This window comes from Gallinula chloropus, assembly GCF_964237585.1.
Source record: "Gallinula chloropus genome assembly, chromosome: 3".
Taxonomy (NCBI): domain Eukaryota; kingdom Metazoa; phylum Chordata; class Aves; order Gruiformes; family Rallidae; genus Gallinula; species Gallinula chloropus.
The window spans coordinates 73706506-73733223 of NC_140087.1; the positions used below are offsets into that span (position 1 = coordinate 73706506).

At 54.7% G+C, this 26718-nt stretch overlaps 4 protein-coding genes across 4 annotated transcripts; all 4 read right to left on the reverse strand.

Annotated features, from left to right (window-relative positions):
• Positions 1-1198: 1198 nt before the first annotated feature.
• Positions 1199-3561, reverse strand: GNMT (glycine N-methyltransferase). Its single transcript, XM_084262478.1, has 6 exons — positions 3327-3561; positions 3036-3163; positions 2510-2623; positions 1873-2015; positions 1600-1721; positions 1199-1510 (listed from the first exon to the last, which is right to left on the reverse strand). The coding sequence occupies exons 1-6, from the start codon at positions 3530-3532 to the stop codon at positions 1339-1341; spliced, it is 885 nt and encodes a 294-aa protein (XP_084118604.1). The 5' UTR covers positions 3533-3561; the 3' UTR covers positions 1199-1338.
• Positions 3562-3876: 315 nt separating this feature from the next.
• CNPY3 (canopy FGF signaling regulator 3) lies at positions 3877-7591 on the reverse strand. The gene is made up of 6 exons (XM_084262479.1): positions 7469-7591; positions 5581-5704; positions 5214-5310; positions 4717-4839; positions 4472-4589; positions 3877-4355 (listed from the first exon to the last, which is right to left on the reverse strand). Exons 1-6 carry the CDS (start codon positions 7566-7568, stop codon positions 4147-4149), a joined length of 771 nt encoding a protein of 256 aa, XP_084118605.1. The 5' UTR covers positions 7569-7591; the 3' UTR covers positions 3877-4146.
• A 472-nt stretch (positions 7592-8063) lies between these two features.
• PTCRA (pre T cell antigen receptor alpha) lies at positions 8064-9258 on the reverse strand (the record flags this gene model as incomplete). Its single annotated transcript, XM_084261113.1, has 3 exons — positions 8064-8173; positions 8758-9069; positions 9201-9258. The coding sequence occupies 3 exons, from the start codon at positions 9256-9258 to the stop codon at positions 8064-8066; spliced, it is 480 nt and encodes a 159-aa protein (XP_084117239.1).
• A 500-nt stretch (positions 9259-9758) lies between these two features.
• Positions 9759-26251, reverse strand: POLR1B (RNA polymerase I subunit B). Its single transcript, XM_084261512.1, has 13 exons — positions 26162-26251; positions 25329-25461; positions 23781-23917; positions 22992-23215; positions 20759-20930; positions 19345-19516; positions 18269-18550; positions 17560-17693; positions 16496-16666; positions 15741-15897; positions 14294-14490; positions 13645-13898; positions 9759-11553 (listed from the first exon to the last, which is right to left on the reverse strand). The coding sequence occupies exons 1-13, from the start codon at positions 26234-26236 to the stop codon at positions 10674-10676; spliced, it is 2988 nt and encodes a 995-aa protein (XP_084117638.1). The 5' UTR covers positions 26237-26251; the 3' UTR covers positions 9759-10673.
• Between the last annotated feature and the right edge of the window lie 467 nt (positions 26252-26718).

The following is a 26718-nucleotide window of genomic DNA, read 5'->3' on the forward strand; positions in this document are numbered from 1 at the left end:
GGCCACTGGGTGGGTGGTGCAGAGAAAGCAGTGCCCCCAGGTAGTGAGGTGAGCGGGCCTGAGAGTGGACCTGGGGCCGCCCTTGTTTGGTAAAAGTGGCCAGAATTGCTGGAGCCCACACAAGTGGGGAGAGGCTGAGGGAGTGGGGTTTCCTCAGCTGGAGCTGGGCTCCTCTGCAGGAGGGCCCCGCTCTTCAGGGTGCTGGGCAACAGGGCAAAGGGGAGCAAGTGCCAGCCAGGGAAATTCCTACCGGCCGCTAAGAAAAGCTTGTCACAGGCACAGGGAGGGCTGCCCCCCAGAAACCCCTCCTCCCTGCTCTGGACCGGCCCCAGCTGCCCTGTTTGCACTAACCAGGGCTGAGGGCGTGCTGGCTCGGGTTCCCACAGTCTCACCTCCCCCTGCAGCCTCCCAGCACCTGCCGGCACAGCAGCGTGTGCCCCGCCTCCCGGCCTCTGCCAGGGATGCCAGATAAATCCCGCTGGAGCCGTGTGTGGCAGCCAGCTGGCCAGCAGCTGCCCCTGCCGCTGCCAGGGCCCCGCAGCTGCTCACGCAGCTCCCCAGCAGCCCCGCGGTAAGGCAAGGAACCTGTGCGTGCCCCAGCCCGAGGGCTGCCGCTGCCGGGCTTCACCGCACCGAGACTGCTTGATGTGGTGTCCCTGAGCCGTGGGGGCTGCCCTGGCTGCTGCTCCGGCCCGGCACCCGAGCGTGTTCGGGCAGAGCCGGCCCTGACCACAGCGCCGTGCTGGGTCTGGCCCCCACCTCTTCCCCCCAGGGCGGGTGAGGCGGGAGCTGCAGCCACAGCAAAGGTGCTGGTGGCGGGGGGTGGGGTGTGGAGCCTCCCCAGCCTGGGAGCCACAGCAGGCGGTGGGCACCCTAGAAGGGGTGGAAGGGTGTGTCTAGAAGAGGGGTCAGCGCCTGGTTGAGGGGTGCAAGGACACCCCTCTACTGCGGCAGTGCTGTAGTGGGCTCACCAGGGAGTACTACCACTCTGCTTCCAAGACAGTCCCAAACCCAACATCACAGGCGTGCCTGGCACCTCAGCTGGGGGCTTGGGGGCGGGGGGAACTCTGCCTGCACCTATCCCATGCTCCCCCCAGACTGGGCATGGCCTTTCCTGGGAGTCCTGAGGCGGCTGCAGCCATCTCCCTTGTCCCAGCCACTGCCTATAGATGGACACATGGACACACGGACCACAGGCTCCAGTAGCTCTCACGAGTGCTCTTAATTAAGGGCAGGGAGGGAACTCCCAGGCAGCTCTCAGCAGCGTCCCCAACCCCCTGCTTGTCTCCAGAGCAGCTCCCAGTTCTCAGCCACCACAGTCCCGTCCGCATGGTCCCCTCAGGCGGTCTTCTTCACGACATGGATGAAGTAGCAGGGGACGTGGGCCTGCCCCGGCGTGTAGGGCTGGAAGTCTCCCAGGACGCTGTGCTGGCACTTCCCCTGGAAGGCGCCTTTCAGCAGGGCTGTGAAGGCCTCCAGCCGGTGCGGGTAGTACGAGAGCCGAAACTTGCTGCAAGGAGGCAACAGTGCTGAGGTGGGGAGGGAGGGGGGCACAGGGCACAGTGCCAGCCACGCCCCCCACCCTGGCAGCCCCCTCACCTCAGCTCTGGGGATGCCCCCACCTCAGTGGGAGGGACCTGCACTGTGTAGTCCAGGGTCACCATGTGCGCCTTGTTGTTTACCAGCAGCACCGAGGTGGTGATGTCCTTGGTCAAGTCGCTCTGGGGACCACAAAAAGACATCAGTGTCCTGGTGGGGAAGCACTGCCCCCCCCCCAGCCTGGGCACAGTCTTGCTCCCTGCCCCAGCTGGCTCCTTCAAGGCCAGGGGCCTGGGGCAGAGTGGGATGGGGCAGAGTCTAGCAGCTACCCACCTTGTAGTAGATGTTCTTGCCAGGTGGGGCGCAGCCTGTAGCCAGGATGTGATCGTAGTTGCGGTGGTCAATAACCAGGACACCCCCGGGACGCACCATGCTGGCGATGTTCCTCAGGGCCAGCTTGTGATCACTCTGGTCCCCTGGGGAGGAAACCGTGGTGCCCCCAGGCACTGGCTGCACCCCATGGCACAGCTCACAGGGTCCCATCTCACCCATACACACCTGTCCCCCCCCCCACGCCACCTGCTCCCAGTCTCAGCTTGGAGAAGCCACAGCCCCACCCATGGTATGAGCTCAGGCACGTTCTCAGCCTCACTGGGGCAGAGCACGCCATGTGGGGAACCCACCACCCCACTTCTGCCACAAGTCTGGGTGTGTCTCCAGCCTTGCCAGAGATGTGATATAAATCCACACAGCTCTATCACCACGATAGGATCCAGCAGCCCCACTCATGTCATGAACCAGGGCATGTTCTCAGCCTTACTGGAGATGGGCCATGACACAGCAACACCACTGTGTGCACTCCCACCACCTCACCCGTGTCATGAGTTAGGGGGCATTCTCAAGCCTGCTAGGAGATGCTGTACACACAAGCATAGGTCTGTTTCCCCCACCCCACCTCCTCCCAACTCACCTTTGAAGTCGGGCAGGTGTGCAAAGGAGTTGCCCAGGCAGATGACTGCATCAAACCCGTCCCCTGGCTTCTCCAGGTCCTTCTCCAGCGTGAGCCAGTTGGCTTCCTCAATGACTGCAGGACAGGGGAGCAGATGAGAGCAGGGACACCCCACCTACCCAACAGCCTTCCCTGCATGCAAGACACCCCACCCCGTCCACAAATCACCCAACCCTTCCTCTGCCCCTGCAGGTGCTGCATCCAGCCTGGGGCCAGCAGGCAGCCCAGGGCCACGGCCCGGGCTTGCTGAGCAGCTGGTGCCAGCAGGTCCCTGCCCATCCCCGCAGCACAGCGATCTGGCCAGCAGCACCCGTGCCAGGGTCCTGAGTACCGCGAGGAGCCGGGGACAGCACACGAGGGGCCCGTGGCCCCACCGGAGAGGCAGGGGAGCCGTAGGAGGGGCTCGGGCAGAGACCCCAGCTCTGAGGGGGGGTGTGGGGGCGTGTCAGTGTCAGCACATCCCTCCCGGCCCCCGCAGCCCCCGCACCCCATCGGTCGAACGGCTCCTCCTTGCGCCGCTCCCAGCGCTCCTTCAGCGCGTACTTGAGCATCTTGTCGCTGGCATCGACGCTGGTCACCTGGAAGCCCTCCTCGAGCAGCATGATGGAGTCCACCCTGGGGACACGGCTGTCAGCGGGGCCGGGGGCGGCTGGGGGGGGCCTAGGGGGGGCGGGGGGCGGGGGGAGGGCGCTGGGGGCGGCCAGCGGGGCCCAGGGTAGCCCCGGGAGGGAGAGGAGGGAACCTGGGAAGCGGGCGGGCGCGGGGCGCGGTGCCTCACCCGGTGCCGCAGGCCACGTCGAGGACGGAGCGGCAGCGGTGCTGGCGGAGCAGCGCCAGGAGCCAGCTGCGGTACTCGGCCGTGCGGCTCCGCGTGTCCCCGATGTACAGCTGCCACACGCGGGCCGCCTGGCCGTCCGCGTACTGGTCCGGCAGCCCCTCCGCCGCCACCCCCAGCGACCGCGTCCGGTACACGCTGTCCACCATCCCGCCGACACGGCCCCGGCCCCGGCCCCGGCCGCACTCCGACCCTAGTGCGCCGCGCCCCCGCCCCCGGCGCCGCGCCTATCCCCGCCGGGCCCGCCCCCCGCGGCCCCGCCAATCCCCGCTCCCGCCACGCCCCCGACCTTTGGCTCGGCGGCGGTGGGCGGCGGTGGGCGGCGGGGCGGGCCCGGGCGGAGCGGCCACGGGCTGGTTGGTGCCCGTGGCCGGACCAGCCTCGCCGCAGCGGGCCGGGCGGCCGTGGAGTCCCCGGGGCCGGCAGGAGCCGCGCCCGCCCCGGCAGCGCGGGGGCAGCAGCAGACCCGGCAGCAGCAGACCCGGCGGCGGACTTGGGGAAAACATGTTTATTTACAGTCCCGGCAGGACGAGGAGCCGGCGCGGCGGCAGCAGCGCGTCCCGCTCCCCGTACCCCCAGCGAGGCCGGGCCGGCTGCTCCATGCCCGGCTCCGGCTGGCAGAACGGCGCCCAGTCTGAGCCGGGCGCTCCGGCCTGCCCGCGGTCGCGCACGCCGTGACACAAGTCCCTTTTCCTTTGGTACCCGCAGGACGTGGGGGCCGAGATCTTCCGAGCGGGCGGCCCCCGGGGCTGGGGCTGCGCCCCTAGAGCTCGTCGGCTGGGCTGTGGGTGAGCGGAGCTTCCTCCTGGATCCCGCTCTCCTCCAGCGCCTCCCCTGCAGCGGGGAGGCTGGCAGCGCCCTCGCTCTCATCCTTGCGGCCCTTCTTCTTCTTCTTCCTGCTCTTCTTGCTCTGCTTCTCCCCGACGCTTGCCAAGTCACCCTTCTTGCCAGTCCACTTCTCTGCCAGGCAGCCTGGGGAGGAGAGAGGCAGAGGGGGGCCCTGAGAAGCGGGACTCCCAGAGCCCAGGCAGGGCTCCCTGGCACTCCCTGGCACCCCTGCCCTGCCCTTGGGAGCAGTCAGGACTTACTTGTGTCCTTCCCTTTTAGCACATGGTCAGCACAGAGGAACTGGGAGAGATCCTCTGTCTGGTGGTGCCTGTACCAGTCCTCGATCACGTCTTCATACTCCTCCACCAGCACGTCACACTAGTGCAGAGAAAGAAGCCTTGCTCTAGCCCTATGCCACTGGCACAGGACTAGAGCAGCAGGTCCTGGAGACACCCCCCCTACCTTCCCCACAGTGCACCCCAGATCCTCTCTCCGGGCTGGATACCTGTTTTTTGAGGTCAGCCACCTCGGCCGAGGTCTCGTTCCACAGCTCATAGGGGATGTCCATCACCACCTTGACGCCCTTGTGCACCAGGTTGTGCAGGGTCTCGAATGTCTCTGACATGCCCTGGGGGAACAGCACTTCCTGGTGAAACGGGGGCTCCTTCTGCTGGGCTCCTGCTCCCTCCCAGCACCCAGGCACACAGCTATGTGACAGCCAGCCACAGCCATGGGCCCCAGGGCAGAGTTTCCAGGAGGGACTTCAAGCAGAAGCAAGTCCCCCTCTGCAGACCCACTCCCAAAACCAACAAGAAGACATGGGCCAGGCTGGACAGCCCCTGGCTCCTTCCCTGCCCCCCAAGGACAGCACCCCACACCTGACTTGGGGGGCAGCGTGGCCTCACATGCTGCGCACTGGCAGGAGATCAAGGGGATGGGAAGAAGGAACGCCGGGATGGGCAAGGGATGCTAGGGAGCAGGGGAGTGGAGGACAGCCCTCACCTTTGCGAATCGGTTACTGCCGCTCCTCTCTTTGTGCAGGTTGTAATCCAACAGCCGCTTGCAGATGTTCTCCGTCACCTCAATTAACCGTATGTCCCTGCACAGAGAAGAGAGAGGGCTCAGGTTGGGCACTGCCCCCCCCCCCCCAAGAGCAACTATGGCACAGGGCGACCCTCAGCCCAGCTGGCACGAGACGGGGAGGGGGCAGCAGGGGGGATGCCCTGCCGCTCTCAGGCTGCCCCAGGCAGAAGGAACACCCCACCCCCGGCTGCCCGGGCACAGCTCAGCCCACAGGCTCCCGAAGCCCCCCAGCTCTGCAGGCCGCAGGCAGCGATGGCGGCAGACCCCCCGCCCCGCTCTCACTTACGACTGGGTGTACTTGACAGCAGAGCCCTTCCCGTCCAGGAAGCCGTACTTGGTGTCGATCACCTCCTTGGTCTTGCCCGTCTCCTCAAAGGCGGATTTCAGCTCCACGGCCACGTACTTGCACACTGCAGGGGGGGAAGCACAGGGGCGTCAGGGGGGCTTTGCCACTCCGGTGGGCAGCGTGACACAGCCCCCAGGGACGGGGCAGGGAGCGTGAGGAGCTGGGTGCGCTGCAGCCACTGGGAGCAGAAAAGAGACGCCTGGGCCGTTAAAGGAAGCAACTGGCAACGGCTCAAGTGATTCCACCGGAGATGCCTCGAAGCAGGAGCACCCGAGCTACTGCGTCGGTGTCCGCACAGCCATGCGCTGTGGCGCAACCGGGAAGGCAGATGGAGCCGGAGAGCCCCCGCTGCCGCGCTGCAGGCTGCTCCCTTCCTCTTGGAAGGGGACGGGGTCTGTTCACAGTGCGTGCCCCAGCACGGGACGCGGCTCCTCTTCGCGACACCAGCACATCCCACCCAGTAACAGTTCCCCCAGCACGCTGGGAACACGCAGACTGCGCTGGGGACCAAGAGGCTTGGCAGGGCTCAGCGGGACAAGAGGGGCTGTTGGCTCCAGCGGCACCGCACAGGGCACTGCCTGCAGCAGGCACCACAGCATCAACAGCGTTACAGCACAGCGTGTGTTCTGTTTTATCAAACTGAGGAGGTGGGAAAAAAAAGTGCTTTATTTCTTCTCCAACAAAGAATCCAACAGAAACAGCAGGAGAGAAATATCTCAGGGATTTAGGAGTGGGGCACAGTGCGGCCCTTCCTCCCCTGAAGCTGGAGCCCCAGAAGGCTGCAGAAAGCTTTGTCCAGTGCTGCGGGCTCCTGTACGCCATGAGGCTCCTCTTGTTCAAGCCCTGCTTTGGGAGAAGGGCCAAGCCCCAGCAGGAACAGTCCAACAGCGATGAGCCACTGCATCTTCTCCCAGGCAATGATGTGAACGGTGAGATGTACCAGAGGCAGAAAGACAGCCAGGTGGCTTCTCCAGGACTGCCGTGCACGTGCTGAGAAGCCCTGCGTGCACCTCCGGTGCTTTCTTTTCTCTGCTGATGCCAGGGGCTGGAGGTGACCGCAGCCTCAGTGATGAGTGCTCCTTCCTGTCTGCAGCCCCTCTGGACTCGGGCCGTGAGGATGTCCCTCCCCACGCCACACCTGCTGCAGCATCCCCACGCCATCCCCACGCGCTCACGGCTGGGTCCCGGTATCCAGATGCAGCCCGTGGCTATGGCTGCGTGCCGACACGGCTTCCAAGCCTGGACGGGAAGAGGAGCAGTTGCACGGTCAGGGCTCGCCGTGGTGCTTCTGTGAGGTTAGGCAGGCACCATCAGCGTGGCCAGAGCCGCTCCCCGGGCCGGGAAAGCTTTGTGAACAGCTCCGGAGTTTCACTTCTTCATTTCCCCCTCTGCCGTCGGGCTCCACGTGTCCCTGCGCGGCAAAGACAGAGGGACCGCGGCAGACAGCGGGGGTGCGTGTTCGACCTGCCCCGCACTGCCCGCCGAGGGGCCGCTCAGGGGGCAGGGCTGGCTGAGGCAGACCCGCCAGCGGCGGAGACGACCGCCCCCAGCCCTGCTCGGGGAGGGACACAGACAGCCGCCAGCACGGACGGGCCGCGGGCCGCTCCGCTCCGCGGGCGCCGGTGGGTATCGCTCCCACCCGCGCAGCGGCCGCTGCAAAGCGCCCCCTCCCCTCCCCCCACCCCCGCCGCTGGCGGGGCTGCGGGGCCAGGCAGGAGGCGGCCCGCCGGGGCGCGGCCTCCCCGCACCGGTAACCCCCGGCCCAAGCAACCGGCGGGCGGCTGCCGCTCGCCCGGCGGGGCCCCTCCGACCCCCCGGCCCCGCTCACCCTCGCACTTGCTGGGCAGCCGCACCCAGTCCGAGTCATCGCCTCCCGCCAGCGCCGCCGCCAGCGCCAGCAGCAGCAGCAGCTCCGCCGCCGCCGCCATGGCTCCGCTTCCGGGGCCGCGCTTCCGGGTGCGCCCCGCCCGCCCGCCGAGTCACCGTAGCAACCGCGCGGCTCCCGCCAGTCGCAGCGGCGCACGTGGCCCGCCCAGCCAATCCCCACCCGCCCGCCGCCAGCCAATGAGAGCGGCCCGGCGGCCTCCCGCTCAATCGCCTCCGGGTCGTCCCGCCCCACCCCACCCCACGTGGGTGGGAACGGGCGCCCAGGCGGCTCCGGCCCGGAGAGGCGGGGAGGGGAGGGAGGCGCGTCCCGCCCCGCAGCCCCCCGCGGTCCCACTGCCCTGACCCTGGGGACACAGGACGGTGCCCTTACTGCCCAGCAACCCAGGGGTTGCCCCCACAGCGCCCTGTCCTGCCCCCCGGTCACCCTGAGTCCCCACCTCCCTCCCAGGGGCCCACCCTGCACCCCCAAAACCCTCTGGCACTCAGCGGCTCCTCTCCGCCCTCCCGAAGATTTTAGAAACTTACCCCCATGGCGCTCAGCTCTGGGCGAGGAGGATGGAGGTGAGCAAGGCATCGGAGAGCGCGACCTTCAGCAGCACCACCCGGGCAGCCAGGAGCAGGGCTGCCGACGTGGGGGCTGGTGGCACTGCAAGGGATGGGACAGGGTGACACCTGCCACGGGCACCCTGCTACCCCCACGTCCCCTCCAGGGCTGCATCCCCAACAGGCTCCCCAGGGCTCCTGGGGAGCTTTTGTCACCCTCATGTCTCTTAAGACAGCTTGTGTCACCCTTGCGCTGTCCCAAACAACCGTCCGGCTCTGACCCACCTTCCCATCTTCCTCACGGAGACAGACCTTTGCCTGCCCTGCCCCAGAGACCCACCCCAACCACCCTGCAGACCCAGTTAGGTGTCTTCCCCACCAACCCAGCCTTCCCCTCCTGGCAGGACCTGGAGACTCACCGGCTGAGCTACCAAGACACGGCTCTGCCAACTCCGCACCGCCTGTGGGATGAGAGAGCGGCTGGGCAGGCAGCAGCAGCAGCAGCCCAGCACCAGGTGTGCAGCAGGGCAGCTGCAACCCCCTTCCGGCATCAACCAGTTGGAGGAGCAACGTTGGCCCGCAGGGCCTTGCACCTGCTCCCTGCCGGCCCCCGGGTCCCTATGCCTGGGGGCACCAGGCTGGGCAGCATCAGCAGGACGGGCAGCAGGCAGAGCAGGGGGGACGTACCCATGATGCGGATGGGGCTGGAGCTGTGAGCCGGGGAGGTCCTGTTGGGCCCCACGTGGCAGGTGAGATCCTCCTCAGATGGGGGGTCCTCAGGGAGGAGGGAGACGGTGCAGATGGTGCCACCATCCTCCTGGGAAGCCCCGTAGGCAAAGGACTGCAGGGCACTGCTGTTCCGGCCAGCGATCCAGACGGCGTGGTCGGAGCTGGGGGCCAGGTCGCTCACCACGCAGACCACCAGGCGCCGGTGCTGCCCGGCCACCACCATGCTCAGCGGTGGGGCCAGGGTAGGCAGCGGCCCTACAGCCCTGCCAGCTGCGGAGGGGGTGCAGGGGTTAGGGGCACCGTGTCCCACCCGCAGCGGCAGCTCTGCCTTCCCACTCAGGCTGGGGGTCAGCCGGCCCTCCCGGGGCAGCCCCCGGCTCGTCCCTCCCGGCGGTACTCACGGGGCAGGGGCAGGAGCGGGAGCAGAGCGGCGGCCAGCAGCACCCGGGGCAGCTCCATGGCAGCCGCTGCGTGTGGGGCTGCCGCGGGCTCAGCCACCAACTGCCGCGGGCAGCTGCGGCACCATCAGCTGCCGTCGCCGCGGGGCGGCCCCGGGGGGCTGCGGGGACGGGCCCGGCCCCTCCCAGCGGCGACATCGCTGTTCCCCCGCCTACTCCACCGCCCGCCTTCCCCCGCCCCTCTCCTCCCCGCCCCGCTGGTACGCTCCCTCCCGCTCCGCCCTCCCGCTGCCACCGCGGCGCCATGGAGCAGGCCCCGAGCCCGGCCGCCCCGCCGCCCCCCGCCCCGTCGTTCGCCGAGGTGCTGCGGCTGGTACAGAGCGGGCAGGAGCTGCCGGGCGTGCGGCGCGCCCAGGCCTCGCCCACGGGGGACACCCCCACCGCCTCCTGCCTGCCGCCGCCCGTCAAGCCCTGGGAGAAACGCCCGGGCCCCGCCGCGCCCTAAGCCCCGGGGAGCGCCCCTCGTCCCGCCCGGCACTGAAGACAGGTCATGTAGAAAGGTACAAAAAGAACTCTTTAACAAGTAGCATAAGGCCACAGGCCCTGCCCGGCTTCCCTGGGCCCGGGGAGCCGAGGGGGGGGTTGGGGGGGTGGAGGAGGCAGGAGCCCCTGGGTGAGGGGTGCTGGGGCTGGGTCACGGCCATCCCCAAGCCCCCAGTACCCTGCTGCGTTCCAGCGCTGCCTGGGAGCTGATCCAGGGTCGGGCTGGAGGGATCACTGCTTGCTGCATCTTCAGCCAGGAGCCACCCTGCAGAAGCGCTGCTGCGGCTGTGCTCACGGAGACAGGGGCTGGGCTCAGCGGCACCAACCCCGCCCAGGACAGGGCTGGCTCCACCTCCTTGGGCTCTAACAGTCGAGGCTGCTGGTTCGTGCAGTAGAACGTGGTGCCTCTTTCTTCGTGAGTTTCAAGGCGTATTGAAATACAGCAAAACGAAAGATGTCCAATCACTTTAGCACATCCCATCATTAAGGCAGACGTTTTGCATGGCTTTTTCTTCAAAAAAAACCAGAATAATTTTCTTTTGTTGCTTCCAGCATTCACTTCATGCTGCGTTATGACCTCTTCATCTCTGTGGCTGCAGCCAGCACTCGAAGAACCAGGAGCCCCCAACGGCTCTCAACCCAGCAGCCTGGGGGGGGAAGAAACTGTATTTATTGTTTGATTTCCATATGCCACATCTCAAGAGCCAGTGATCCTTTAGGAAGTGCAAACCAACTTCAAGAGAGCTGCCTTTCCTCGCCGTACGGCTCAGTGACAGACCCCTCTCAGTACAAACACCAAATTAATCTTGCAAACATTTGAAGAACCCGAGAACTCCTTTAACACTTGAAGCCCACACTGGGCAAAAGCAGGACTGACTGACACGTGCTTCTTTTTTCTCTCCCAGCATCATCGCCGTGTGCCCGAGGACTGAGCTACTTCACATTGAGCTTCGTTTTTATGTTCATGGCTGCCAGCTCTGCCACAAAGTAACGGAAGACGTGGGGCATGGGGACAACCTCGATAGTGTCCACCTCCTTGCAGACGGAGCAGGTGTGCCTCCTGTTGCTTGTCATAGAGGACTGCGCCGGCTTCTCCAGCACAGGCGACGTCATGCTGCCACAGCGCATGCAGACGTAGGCTACGGAGCCATCGGAGCAGTTGAACAGCCGGTCTTGCAGCAGGAAAGATGTGCCGTGAGCCAGCAAGGCATCGCGCTCCATCTCCCCAAAGCGAATCCCACCTTCCACGTTCCTCCCCTTGACGGGCTGGTTGGTGACGGCATCGCGGGGCCCCGTCGTCCTCACCTGGAACTTGTCTGAGACCATGTGGCGCAGGCGCTGGTAGTACACCACTCCCACAAAGATCTCTGCCTCCAGCTCCAGGCCGCTGATGCCACTGTACATCTTTTCCGTCCCGAAGAAGTTATAGCCCGCGCTGACGAGAGTCTCACCAAAGTACTTCAGAGCGGAGTTCTTCTCCGTGAAGGTGAAGGGAGTGGCATCGTAGGAGACGCCGTGCAGCGCTGCCGACTTGCCGGCCATGCTCTCAATCAGCATCCCGATGGTCATGCGGGAGGGAAAGCCGTGGGGGTTGAAGAGGATGTCTGGAACCATCCCGTTCTCCGTGAATGGCATATCCTCAACTGGCCAGAGCTGGCTCAGGATACCTTTCTGTCCGTGACGGCTGGCAAATTTGTCTCCAACGGTTGGATTTCGGGGCACCCTCACCGTAATGCAGGCCTTCTTGAACTTCCCGGTGCCGCGGTCGTTGCTGCATATCCTGACGTTGTCTACAATGCCAACTTCGTTATTCCTGCATAGGTGCAAAAGCAACCACAGCAAAGGTGTCAGGTGTGCTAATGGTTTTTTACTAGGAGAGGGAAATGAAGGAAAAAAAACCCTGAACCACGTGCTAAGACTCAAAGTGCCTCAGGACAGCCAGAGAACAGCACTGTTCCTGAAGAGCAGTACTGGGTAGTGAGGGATGTCAGACTGGACAGGAACTAGGGCAAGGAAGCAACACAGTGGCATCACACAAGTGCCATTCATTTGCATTTTCTAATCCTAGAAGCACAGCCACAACTGTCGGGTGATCAGGTAACACGCCACTCCTGACTTTAAAATAAAGATCATTTAAACCTGCATCACACTTTATCTGACAACCTGCATCCTGGCGCCATCTGTTCTGTGTTAAGGCAGCAGATCCTCCCCCTGCCCCCAGTAAATTCACACCATCTTGGTGTGATGTTGAAATAAATAAAAGCACAGAGGGAAGTTTAGAGCAGGAAGGGGAAGGCACGGGATGAGCTGAGAGGGCTTTGCCAACAAGTGCCTTGGCCAAGGGTGTGCTGCTTCTCCAGGTGAACCCTCATGTTCCATGTGCTAGGTGCCTGCTGCAGGCTGAACTGCTGGTAGAGCTCTCAGCCCAAACACTCTGCTCGATGTGGAGGGACAGCTAAGGAATAAATACACTTTGTCCCATGTTAAGGCAAGGTTACTTTCCTTCTTCACCTTTGAAGTCCCAATGAACACAGTGTTTGTGGAAGGCCTGTACCTAAGTTCAACTTCTGCTTCAAAGCTGTTATTTTGCTGTGTCCAAACATGACCAGGCCATCACACACTCACAAAAAAAGCCCTGTGCTTTGTAAGCCTCTTCCAAGCTGGTTCCTACTTTTTTGCTGTCATAGCCTCTGCCCTTCCTCTCTTCCAAGCCAGGCAGAAGACTCTGCAGCGTATGCAGCACGTAGGACAGCAGGGAGGAACTCTCTCTTCAGGGACCTGATTTTCTGTGGGGCAAACAGAGCTGGGAAACTCATTGCTGTTGGAACCTAAATAGTTACCTGATTTGGAGCAAAAGCGAACAGAAGCAGAATGGCACAGAGCTGAAACACCTCTCTGGGTAAGGAACCTGAACTAAGGCAATTGCTGGCATGAGAGTTGGGGAGCAGGAGCACGGGCTGGGGGAGCCAGAGGGCTCCACAAAATGCAACAACAAGGCCAAGCTTACAGATCCCTGTTACCATGTGCCCAGTCTCTGAGCCCCGCTCTGCGACCAGGGTGACCAACTCTGGGATTCCACAGCAACATCCCACTGCCAGTACAGCTGCAGCACCCCCCTAGTTACTGTGTTAGCCCAGTGCTGCTGAAACCACTGCACCTTCACAACTAGAGTAACAGTGCAGCGTTATCCCCACTCTACTGATGCCTAGAGACAGAGGGAAGGCCTGAAGTCACACAGACCACCTGTATGTGCAGTGTGGGATGCTTTTAAATACATCAGGTTTTGCTTCCCTGTCCTGAAAGAATGAAGAGGATTGCAATGAACGCCTCAGCAGCCTTCTCTCTTCCAACTCAAGTCCAAAAACGTTATGAAACTTATCCTAAAAATATTCCAGGGGGAGGGAGTGCAGTTGACATGTTTTAATATTCCAGCAGTTTAGAAGCTGCAGTGTTAACCGATACGCTCTTGGAACCCCTAATCCTGTAACAACTTTGCTTACAAGGTTTCCCAGCAAGTCTCTGGGACCAGGCACTTGGTTTTGATTTCTGTTTGGTGCCTCCTTGGGGTTTTTTTTTTTAAAGAGAGAACACCTTATGTGAGTCAGTTAACAAAGAGCTACAGAAAATGACTGCAGGGGATGGGCAGAAGCACGTTTCTGGAAGCTCTTTCTTTTCACCAGCCTCAGATTCTCCTGCTGGGAGAAGTCAGGCTGCACAGCACACACAGGCTTAGAGAAAAGCCATGGCATGCATTAGGGGAATCGCCTACAAGATGAACTTTGTGCTCTGTCAAGACATGGACACCACAACGTAAGGAGAAAAAGGGAACACCTGGAGGGACAGCTGGTGCTCAAGGACCGCTTGCTGCTGGCACGCGGAACCAGGAGGGACAGGCTGAACTTACGTATAGCGCACAGTGACGGTCTCCCCTGTGTTGAGGTTCATGAAGCTGTAGAAGGGGTCCCCAGGCTGTAGGATGGAGCCAACAAAAGGTAGTCCATCGGCATCCAACTTCTCCGTAACATTCGGATCACCAGGCCTGACGCCAAAGACTAAATTATCCCCTGCCCTGCTGGCTTTGAGGGACAGGTCAATGCTCTCCATCTTGATAACGCTTCCATAGGCAAAACCCCTCTGCCAGGAAGATTTGTTGACAATCTAAGGAGAAGAAACAAAGGCCTGTTCTTTAACAGAACATATACTTGTGAATATACACTTGCTAGCAACTTCAACAGAGCATTTCCACTTTTTAACACTGCTTTCCTACACAAAATCACAACTCTAAAAGGCCCAAACCATCTGTAACCTCACTGTTTTTCAATGCTGGAAGCCCACTGCTTACTAAAGGGAACTCCACTGCTCTCAGTACCTCCAGCATTGCCCGTAGTAACAACACTTAACCGCCGTGCTCCTTTATCCACCCTAACAGCAGCTGTGGACTACCAGAAGTAGAAAACAAAAAGGCACTTCTGAGCTAGGGACCACCTTTCTTCCCAGTCCCCTACACCAAACCCCTTTACAGGCCAGCAGGACTTCTCCTCTTGGTGGCTTACCATTGCATCTTCCATGTCATAGCCACTGTAGGAGATGACAGCCACGATCGAATTGGTGCCGACAGGATAGCTGTCCATGCTGTAATAGTCATACATGCTGGGCCTCACCAGAGGGCTCTGGGGAGTGTGGAGGTGGTACAGCTTGTTATCTGAGCGGTCCTTGTAGTTATAAACTGGAAACCCCATGGTTTGCTTTCCTGGGCAGAAAGGAAGTTGGATGTATTAAAGATCAATTCAGAGTTAAAACATGTTTCACCCCCCACGTCTCTTGTTATGAAGAAAGCAGGAAATACTGACAGTTTAGAGGGATTATCAATCTGAACCCTCTTCGAGTTTAATAGTGCCCTAAATCCAGCTATAAAGGTTTCTATGAACCACATCACTCAGTTCCTTTCATAGCATTTCTTAAGGACAATTTGTAGTTTTGTGTCTTTTTGGCAGTTTCAGAAACCAATAAAGTTGGTGTGGTGACTTCTGGTTTTGTCTGCTTAAGTTTTTTCTTGGAGTTTGGTTGTTTTATTTTTTTTCCCTTCTCCCCTCCCCAGTTTCCCATAGCTAGGCATACCATAGCTATTTCTGAGGTCAAAAAGTGTTTGCTTCAGCAGTATAAATGTATTAGTAAGGAAAACAAGTTTTGAACACTGGTACTTCCAGAAATGTATGGAGAAATGGTAGCATTTCAAGGACATCTACTGTCAGAAATGCAATATGGTAGCGATGCTATCGAGGTAAGAAGACCTGCTCTCTTCAAGTCCCTACCCACGTGCTTTCTCTTAGCCTGCCTTTTTTTAAAATTTTATTTTAAAAATAAGCTTCTTGAACCTCAGCTGTGACTGAAACCCCACCACATACCCAATATATCCCCAACTTCTTTCAGACACCCGAATCAATCCATTTAAATCTTTGTCAAGTAGTCATGAGAACAAAACCCCTCTGCCATGGTGCTGTGTTACTGTCGTGCAGCAGATGTCTTGCAAGCATCCTCTCAACAGCTGCAGTGCCAAGGCAGCGGTTGCTCACTGAAAGCAGGTGGCAGAGAAAACTCATGCTGACACTGAGGTTAACCTCTGCTGGCTGCGGGGACGGGAGGACTGTTGGCAACAGGGCTGTCAGACGCTGCTCCCCAACACCAAACAGCTGGTGCTGTGGCCTTCGCCTTGTCTACATGATCAACGACATCGAATACAAAACTTACTAAAGGCTCAAGGAAGGCAAGGTGAGGGCAAAAACCTAGAACTGTCCTCTGGAAGGCAGCCTGGATGATAAACTTGACTTCATTTGCTTTGCCATGGAAAAAAAAATGGCTATTACTCAACCTCAACATTGAAACAATGGCTGTGAAGAACTGTTATTTGGGAATGTGGGAAAAGGGAATAGACACACCAGAGATTTCCCCACATCCCTCCCTCACCCAGGGACTTCCAGCGTTAGGTCCTACTGCACTTACCCATCTGGCACTGGTACATGTTTCGTGGACTTTGGTTGTGGTCAGAGAAGGGGATGAGGTTGGCCACCACACTCAGAATACTGTGAGGGAAGAGCTCCTGGTGAGTGGTCACTCCGGGCACCACCTCTGACTCCTGCGAGGCCACGTTCATGAAGATCTGCAAGCATCAAACCAGACAAGGCTCGTTCGTGTCCTCCTTTCAAAGGGATGGAAGCAAAGCTGCCTCCAGTGCTTTTCTAGCCATTTCAGTTTTAGCTGTGGTTGCTGCCTGCACCTCAGTTTAGCAGCAGGCAAGAGAAATATTAAGACAGCTGCCCAACCGCCCGTCACAATCACAGACTAACTGGAAGGAAAGCAAATCTGGAGAAACAAAACTGCAGGACCAGGTCCTCCTTCCTGTCTCCTACCTGAACTGTCCCAAACGGGCGATCCCCCAGCAACCCACCACTTGGCTGGCAATATGAATAACATGATGTAACACGAGGTGAGACAGCAGACACAAGACAGTAATCCTTTACCTCAAAAGCTTCCCGATGTTAACAGAGAGCAGATTTCAGTATCTCAAAAGATCCCTATATGCCACCAACGAGCAGGAGGTGAGAAAAGCCTTCAGCCACCTATTCTAGCTTTTCGACACAAGCTCTCTATGTCCCATCCTCAGTTCCTTTCACAAATCTTTTCCAAAACACTGTTTTTGATGCCAGGCACCTCCCTAAGGGTCAGAGCTTTATAAAGGAAGCACACAAGACCCCCACCTGTTCCAGAGTACCGATCCATTCGTTCCTTCCATAGGACAGGTTTCTGACAGGCCGCACCATCCGGCAAGGGGTAGTGAAAATGAACAAGCCAGGATACAGACTGGGCTTTCCTGTCATTGGGATAAGGACCACTTCTGCCCGTGCAGGAAATCTCTTCTCTTGTGTTATCTGTTTGTGCAGAGAAATACTGATTTAGAAATACACAGTAGTGCAGGTCCACCAAGATAATGGAGTGGAACACCTTCCTTATGAGGGCACGCAGAGGGAGCTGGGCCTCTTTAGCTTGGAGGAGATTGAGGCGTGACGTCATTAACATCTATAAATACGTGAAGGGTAAGAATCAGGAGGACAGAGCCGGGCTCTTCTCAGTGAGGGACAGTGATAGGACAAGGGGCAATAGGTGCAAGCTGGAGCACAGCACGTTCCATGTGACCATAAGGAACAACTTTTTCACTGTGAGGGTGACTGAGCACTGGGACAGGCTGCCCAGAGAGGTTGTGGAGTCTCCTTCTCTGGAGACATTCAAAAGGTCTTTAAAAACCTGCCTAGAAGCATTCCTGTGTGACCTAATCTAGGTGATCCTGCTCTGGCAGGGAGATTGGACTAGATCATCTTTTGAGGTCCTTTCCAAGCCCTAACATTCTGTGATTCTGTGTGTAGTTTAGTTAAGCTGCATCCGACAGGCTACACAAGGAAAATGCCAACCACGGGGGTTGCTGCTAATATAAAACAGCAGAGAAAAGATTTTAAAAATACTTCAATCTCCACCAAAAAAAAAACCAAACCAAAAAACCAAGACAAAATATACCTACCATACCATATGTCAAGAAAAATAGTTCTGCTAAAAATGATGACTTCATAAACCAACAGGCCCAATATATGCATATGAACAACAGAAAAGCCAACTTGCTCCAATACTAACATAAAGCCAAAGATAACCTACTGGGTCAGATTAAAAAGAAAAAAAAAAAAGAAGTTTACAGAAAGAATTCCAAATATGCCTATGTTTGACTACTGTGTACTGAGGATGCTCAGCTAAGAAACATTTTAAACAAGCCAACCTTGAAACGGCGGAGGACTTCTGCAATCTCAGGAGCCAGCTCCCTCTCTACCCAGCCCACCACAGCGCCGTCCAACACAACCCTGTAGCACTCCACGTAAGGCTTGCTTGGAGTTGCATCGATGGGGCTGACACCTGTGAGAAGAGGGGGTGGCAGAAGGAACAGCCCAGAAAGCAAACAACACACAGACGTTACTTCTGCAGGAAGCCTCAATCCACACTGAGCAGCTTTTCCACACATCAAAGCATTCAGACTTAAGAGGGCAAAGCTGCAGGTTACTTAATGGAAAATACAGAATATACACAACATGTGCTGCTAACAAGGCTGTTCCCCTCATTATTCTGACACAGGGATCCCCTTATTGTGTTAATCAAGTGACCTGCAGTTTAATTCACATGACCAACAGCACTAGATGGTTGCTGGTCCTCATATCTCTTAGAGCTTCAGCTCTAAGAGATAGATGCATGCACAGCACGCACAGCATGCATCTAAGAGACATTTACATTGCATTTTATGCTCTCCAGGAGGTCAATGTGCTACTTCCCCCTGATCAGCAGCACAGTGAGTATGGGTTTAACTTGATTTCACCTCCTCAAACTAACAAGGCACAGCAACAGTATCCGGAGAGCCCTTCCCAGATATGCCTTTGCAGGGCAGAAAGGCAAAAAGGAAAGCTGCTTTATTAAATGATCGAGCCAGTGACACATACCCAGGGAACACAACAAAGGTGGGATGTCTACCACAGGCACCGCCTCCGTCACTATTTCACACAGAGCTGTCATGTGGTTCATCAGGCCACAGGGTTCTCCATCTGGGGTGTCAACTGGGCAGAGGAACCCCCAGGACTCGGGCAGCAGCTTGCGGACAGTCGTGGTTCTCATCTGGGAAAACGCTGCTCCTCTGTGTATGCAGCGGAAGTGGGACAGGTAGCGAATGAAATTCAGCTTGTCCCCCACCACACACAGGCCGCTGTCCTGTAACATGCCCAGGCCTTGGGAACAAAACCGACAGTCACGTCAGGGCGTCACGCAGCTTTAACACATAAAGCCTGGTGTTACAAGGCAGTTTAGTTGTTTTTTCCACTGACAAGCCCTCAAGATGCTCACAGGAGGATCCCAACAGAAGACAGGTGCTGCTGCCAGCACACAGGCAACTCAGTGACCTGTAAGAGGCCTTAGAAACATTGAATTCCAAGCTAGTGCTTAAAATCCAACTCCTTTTGGGAACACGTGAGAGCTATTCCCAGAGAAGTGACTTGAGGATTTGCAGCTGGTACTTTTTACTGAAATTCCATGGCTCCCTAATCTTTTTTCATTTACTACTGGGCTCCATTACAACATCATCACACCAGATGCTGCAGGGACACACCAGGCAAATGTGAATTAAGCACACTAATGAAGCAGCTTCTCTCCATTTACGCTTACATGGGGCAGTTCTGAAACAAAAGCCCCTCCTGTGTCTTACACTGCACCTTCGACGAAGAATCAATGTTTGGGAAAACAAATCAAAATACAGTCGCTGTTTTGGACAAGGATAAATTAAGTTTCAGCTATTTATCTGGATAGAGGCTCTACTTTAGTAACTGTTGTATGCCACGCATGAAGTCTACGCTTGAGGAGAAATCTTCCTCCACTATCCCTTTCCTTAAACCACTTTCATCAATTCTGTTACAGCGTATCATGTCTGGGCACAAGCAGTTGTTTTCAGTTAAGAGCTTGCTTTTATGTTGTTTCTCATTCTGTTTGGGGGGGGTGGGGGGAAAGCTTCTTAAGCCTGAAGACTTACCGGTTTTGGATCGCAGGTTACCAGTAGCAAGAAGATACTCAAATGGCTTGGTAAAGTCTGTTGCCAGGCTGAATGCCTTCACCAAGCTGTCTGCATTTATGTCAATATCTGCCTTTTCTGCTCTCTTCTCCAACACAAACTTAACGGATTGCAGCCAGCTTTCAAGCCTCTCCTACGGTTTAAAAGCGAGAGATTTCATTTTAAAACAGGAAAACAAAAGCTCACATTAGAACTTCACATCAGTTGCATGCGCTACAGGAATCCTCCAACACGAGGAGGATGGACAACTTTTAGAGAACTGACAGTTTTACAGATGTATTTCCCACACTGACAATTTGTTATCAAAATGCTGACGGTGCCACGCCAACACAGACCTGCAAGGAAAATACTCATCCAACTCCCTCGCACCCAGACTAGTGATGAGTCTGGCAAGTGATGTACAATAACAGACTTTCATAAAGAACAAAGAAAACCCAAAGCAGAAGTTGTACCTTCAATGTGACGAGAAGAATAACCCCACTGATTAGCCTGCTAAGTGCAGTGACAAAGTAAAACCATATTATGAAGTAAGTTTAGATATCAAAGCTTGAGGCTGTGGAGGCACAGTGCTCAAGTGCTGCTGACAGTCTGATATAGTGGACTGGATTTTCATTGTAATTGTAATTTTATCACTGCTGTGTTATCAGATACTATCTAAAAACAAGCAAAGGACACGAGATATCCAGCAACATTTTGAACTCTTAGGAAAAATCCACTACACACAGCCACAGCGTGACTACTGTACTAGTCTATATAGGATCTTTACATTCAGGCTGCTAACATACACCTCTGATGATCTGAGATGGACAGGCAGGAAAGCAACCTCTTCTGGTCCCTGGTGGTAGCATAGCACTAAAATGCCTCACAGAATTAACTTTTAATTTTGCTTCTAAACTCAGTGAAACCATACAAGTACTAGAGAGGTTTTAGTAGTCTTAAAAACAACCCAATACCAAAAAAAATTTTGGCTTAAATGGAAAAGAAAGGTTGTGGGGTTTTCTTTTTGGTTTTTTTTTTCTTTTAAAGTTATTAGATAACTCAGGGAAGGATCTTTACTTGAGGTTGGGAACTACTATTCCATAATGATTTTCATGGGAGAGTCAAGCTTCCAAAGAGGAATACTTTCTTCCTAGCATCCTAAAATGAGAAGTCCCTAGAAATGAGCTGAATTCATATTGAATTGGAACAGATTAGGGAAAACATAATTTATTGCTGTTGATGTGAAGTCAGAATCATGCTACAAAACTTCCTGATCCATAAGGAAACTTAAAGATAGGAGAGTGATGACACCTTTCAAATGTGATTTGTGATGATGTTGGGGGGGGGTGTCTGAAACAACCTGTGTATGCTGACTCACAACCCTGCACAGCCTTACCTTTAAGAACATAAGGAAAAGCTGCCCTGGGGTAAGCACTTCTTGATTCATCAGGCTGTCCGGGTTATCCTCCATGCACTCCCCTCTGGCAAAGGCATACAGCTTCCGTGCCATCATGCACAGCAGGTAGAACTTTTCAGTTCTGCTCGACAGGTGGATGCAGATACACTTGCTGGAGGAAGAGAGAGGAGGAACACAGCTAGCACAATCTCTTCATGCTAGCTGTTCTTCAAGTTTCTCCTAAATGACTGCAAACCAATTTTTTTTGGCTAAAAAGCCTAACAAGGCATAAACTTTTCCTGTTGCCTGTAGTATTATATGACAGTTCCAAGCAATAATAACCCCCCCGAGACAGAGCTGAAAAATTATCAACTTGTCTTTTTAAGGGACCAGTTTTGCAATGTACCTGGCTGACTAGATGGTGAACACTGTGAAAAATTGATTGTACGTACTCTCCTATTAGATGTCTATATATGTCCCGGTTTCAGCAGGGACAGAGTTAATTTTCTTCCCAGCAGCTGGTGCAGTGCGGTGTTTTGGGTTCAGGATGAGAAAAATGCTGATAACTCCCTGATGTTTCAGTTGTTTTGGAGCAGTCAAGGACTTCTCTGCTTCTCCTACTGCCTGGCCAACAAGAAGGTGGGGGGCACCCAGAAAGCTGGGAGGGGACACAGCCAGGACCACAGACCCAGACTGGCCAAAGGGATATTCCATACCACATGACATCCTGCTCAGTATATAACCGGGGGTTGACCGTGAGGCTCAGGAACCAGCTGATTATTGGCTCCAGGTGGTGAGATACTGTGCTGTTCATCACTTGGTTTGTGTATGGTTTATTAGGTTATGAGCAGAAATGATAATATCTCAACCCACAATCTTACTTTTTCCGACTCTCTTTCCCATCCCACGGCGGGGGAAGCAGAGAGCGGGTGGCTGTGTGGTTGCTTTAGCTGCTGCCTGGGCTAAACCACGACACTCCAGTTTATGTAAACAGGTATTTGAGTCAAGAGTAGCCAATGGACGAGGTTTGCATGTTACTTTACAGTAGTTTTGACACCAATCATATACAAGCACATAGCCACTTACATGCACCCCACTCCAAATTCGAGCTGGAAACTAGTAGTGCCCAAGAGACTTGAGCACAAAGAGATTCTTTTTCAGCTTTTAATTTCTGCTCTACATTGCCCTCTTCTGCACAGACAGGTTACAGTTCCAGATCTCCCATGTACTGGGTATGTCCCAAGTAATGTTTTACTATTCCTATTCTTCTGTCTCCTCAGCTGAGGGAAGTGTATGGAACATATCAGAGGAAAAAACCCCAAACCAACAAACGAGCCACTCACCAATATTTAGAAGTAGGAAGAATTGGAGTAACTCCAACTTTCTAAAAATCATCTGCTCCCATTTCTCAGTACAAAGTTTCCAGCTCAGTCTGGGGACTTTTAAGTGTCCCTCTGAGGGGCCTTTGTGTTCACAGCCACCTCCTTTTTACTCAAGAACCCCAGCATCCCAAAGGAGCCTTTTCATGTGTTTAAAAAAAAACCCCAACCAACCCAAAACAACCACCTCACAAAGAGCAAACACCTACTTCACCAGAAGAGAGATTTAGAGGAATGCCTGTCACACTGACAGTCTCAAGCCCAGCTTTTCCATTCTCCTCTGTGGAAAGGAGGGAATAAGGAAGGCTTTGAGGCATCTAATTCCTATCGTTTTAGAAGATAAATGTATTACATGACAGTTCCAAGCAATAATAAACCCCCTGAGACAGAGCTGAAAAATTATCAACTTGTCTTTTTAAGGGACCAGTTTTGCAATACACCTGGCTGTATACACATCATAGTTGCCAGCAGCTGTGTAAAACTGATGATGTGCTGTAAATCCCAGTACTTCCATTCAACAAATAGAGCCTGGGCCAGGCACCTATAACCTTCTCTTACCTTAATCTTCATGTTTTTCATCAAATACATCCGAAAAAATGGCAAGTAAATAGCAGTCGATACCCTCTCCTGAAACCATTTTAAGGATACTTGTATTGACCCACTGAAATACACATTTCTGAACACCACAAATATGGACTATCATAAAATCCCAGAGTCCCATCAGAAACTGGACACTGGCTATCGTTTTCTATAAGCTGTATCAGAGTGTGATGCAGTATGTCACAGTACTCGTGGATGTGCCTATCAACACACACCGCCCTGAATCACACGCTCCCACGCGCACAGGTACGTACTTCAGAATGAAGTCTGCAGCCTGCTCGTTGCTGTACCACTCAGGGAGGTTCAGTTTCACTCTGAAGCTCCTCCCCAGGTACTCGAGGACATTCTGCTGCGTACAGCAGCCCGCATTCACAACCGCCCTCATCATCTCAGTCACGCAGTTCACATAAAAGGTGTCGTCTTCCTTCCCTTTGACCAACTCTTCAAAAATCTGGTAGTCCGGGAAATTAACTAATGCCTGAAAGATAAAAGTGTAACAGATCAGGAAAAAACCCCACAAACCGAAGTCACAGCAACACCTGTCCATAAAACACAGCAAAGGAACTAGGGCTCCCCACTGATTGAGGTTTTCCATCCTCTGGAAACACATTCTCACCATACAAACTGAAATACACCATGGGGTTGAGGTGCTTGAAGAGCAATGCAGGGGATAGTTGTACCCTGGTAACAGTCACAAGAACTTCCCCAATCCAATGAAACCCTTGGAAAAAACCAAACTTGCACCCTGTAAGTTATCCAAATTCTCTTGTTTAGGCAGTATTTACTCATTCCTTTACAGAACGAGCTCACTTAGAAACAGGAATTTAATTCTAGACTGTCTCGAGCTGCTACTTATTCTCATGCAAGCCAAAAGGCAATTTAGCCTTTAGATGGAGGCCGCTGGAACGAATCCACTTTGAGTTTTGATTTCAGCTTTTCACAGCATCAGTATGGAATGAGCTGCTTCTTGTTACTTCAATAAAAATGCGCAGCAAAGCAGCTGTATTTATTAAGCACAAAAGGCACAAGCATTAGTTGTTTACCTTCAGCGCAAATCCCAAGGGAAGGAAGAACAACTCCTTCTGAAAAATGAAATTCACCATGATGCAGCCGTTTTCCAAGTAGTGAAGGTTCATGTTGATTGCAGTGTGCTCCTCCTTAACGCAGTGCATCACTACCCCTGCAAAGATCAACACAACCAGCATGAGCCATACAAAACCAGCTGGCTGCACCGCTGTGCTGCCTCCGAGCAGGTACGGAGACAGCTCAGGGGTGAAGCTCTGGTGCTCTGTGGCTGAGAACATGAGGTAGAGCACTATTTCAGCATTGGCCTCATATAAACACTGTTTCTAGTAAACACACCAACTCAGTTCAGTTCTTAGTGGACAAATGTCTCGGGACAGCAGGCGCCCTTGCTCGGAGGCTTGGAAGATGCATATGCCTTTTAAGGAAAGGAAAGCCCCAAGCCTCAGCTGTTCCACCTGCAGCCTTAAGCTCTCTGGCAGCAGCACACACCTACTCTTCCAAGCTGCACTCTGGGTCAAGTGTTGGGGTGGTACTCCCGAAGCAATGTTTCCTGGCCCTGTCCCATGTAGGGACAAAGAAAAAAAAAACATCAAATGGGACCATTTAAACCTGCATTGCCTCAAAATTGGCTAACGTGGAATTACAGCCCGTGCTCTGGCAGCTAGTAACACCTGTAAAACCGTAACTTTCCTGGTTTAACTAAATTTCAAGCTTGTTTTACTGAGTATATGTGACAAAGGTAAGGGATACCTTAGTTAACCTGCTTTGTGCAAATTACAAAATCACTAGGTTGGAAAAGACCTTTGAGATTGAGTCCAAACTACTTGTCCTCTACTAAACCACATCCCTGAGCACCTCATCTACCCATCTTTTAAATACATTCAGGGCTGGTGACTCAACCCCCTCCCTGGGCAGCCTGCCCGATAACCCTTTTGGTGAAGAACTGATGTCTAATCTGACCCTGCCCTGGCACAGCTTGAGGCCATTCCCACTTGTCCTGTCACCTGTCGCTTGGGTGAAGAGACCAATACCCACCTCTCTACAACCTCCTTTCAGGTAGTTGTAGGCAGTCCTAAGGTCTCCCCTCAGCCTCCTCTCCTCCAGACTAAACAACCCAGCTCCCTCAGCCACTCCTCATAAGATTTGCTCTCCAGCCACTTTCCCAGCCTGGTTGCCCTTGTCTGGGCATGCCCCAGGACCTTGATGTCTTTCTTATAGTGAGGGGCCCAAAACCAAACACATCTGCCATCTCCAAGTTTGGATGAATGTTCAACAAAACAAGTCAGCAGATTACACTGACTTTTACAGAAAGTAGGGTGCTAGCTACACCCTCCACATAACAGCAGGTTACATGGGCTCAAGGAACACGGTCTCCTCGCTCAGCACAGGCAGCTCAGACAGTACCTGCAAGACCAGCGCCTGCCTCCAGCTTCCACCCTTGCGACAGTGCTGCATTTTTGTATGCAGCAAGACACAGAAATGTTACATGAGAGCTACTCCAGAAGTCACTCTGTTTGTCCTCAAGCGGCCACCAGCAGGACGCTGCAGGAAGCTGCCCAGCTTACCATACTCTGTGAATCCCGGGCCTCTGTTTTTCCATTTGTGTCTCGTCATTGCAAGTGGGAAGTTTCGCCTGGGCATTATCAGCATCCTAATTACTTTCTCTAAGCCGTTAATGATAAAGTAGCCTCCCATTTCCTGGCAGCAGGAAAAAAAATAATCATTTTAATGTGCTTAGAAGTTCGTAACGCAGCAGTTTAAGTAACAGACAAAAATGCCTGTAGTACATGTTAACAACATTCAATGTTTTACCTATGAAACACACAGCAAGACATGTTTCAGCCCTGCATCTGGAAAGGCTGCACTCCTTGCCAGTGACAATTAAGTCTGAATGTAGCATACAGTGCAAGGAAAGCCTCCCACAATTTAAAGGAAGAGAGGAGAAACCCCTCAAAAAGAGATCAACTGAACTGCTTGGAAGAGCTCACAGACTGGTGGGATTTTTGTGGTTGGGTTTTTTTTTTTTAATAGTCTGAAGTTCTCATTGTGAATTTATAAACTAGAGAGATCTTCAGGCAGAACACTTCTTTCTGGACACACACATGCTTAACATGGATGAACATGTAAGCTGCCAAATGCTACACTGCTACACAAAAACCGTGCTGGAGCAGCTGAGAAGTTGTATACTGGAGCTGTAGGTAACAGCACCACACAGATCCCTGTACTCAAGGACAGCCACAACTACAGGTTATTTCAAGATGCTGTACGGGAAATTCAGATAAAATAACGAGCCAAACTCGAAATAAAACATAAACACTCAAGTTCTGTAAGGAGAAGCTGGCCTGAGAGACCGCTCAGGTAAAACGCGTGTTTCTCAGACCTGCAAAATCCCCGTTACCTCTTCCTCCTCGTGGTGCTGCATGAGCTCTTGTGGAGACAGATTGTAGAGGTTGCACAACTTGGACCTCACCATGATTGGAACAGAACCCAGGGCGTGTTTAAGAGTCCCTTGAGGCATGTCATTCACTGACCAGGTGATGTCAGCCTACAAACGACACAAGGCAAACAGCGAGCAAATTGAGTTGCCCTTTTCATCTTTGCTGTTGCATTAACTGTACATTGAACACAACCACAGTCTAACAAAATTCTATCACCGTAAGGTGGTCATAATGAACATAAAAGGCAGAGCCAGCAGATACGTGTATAAAGATGGCTCCATGGAAAACAAGTCCACATGGGTCTACAGCAGAAAATCGTACAAGCCTAGAAGGTAGAGAAGCTGCTAAGAGAGTGAACAAAGTCGATATGGTCTGCTTGGCCTTTCAGATGCTTCAAGGCAGCAGCGTAAAAGAAAAGGCAGCCAGGGGACACAAGCAGAAACCTCAGAAGTGAACAGCCAGAAGCAGAAGAAAACAGAAGCTGTCCAATGAAAGGGCCTCCACACTAGGAGTCTGG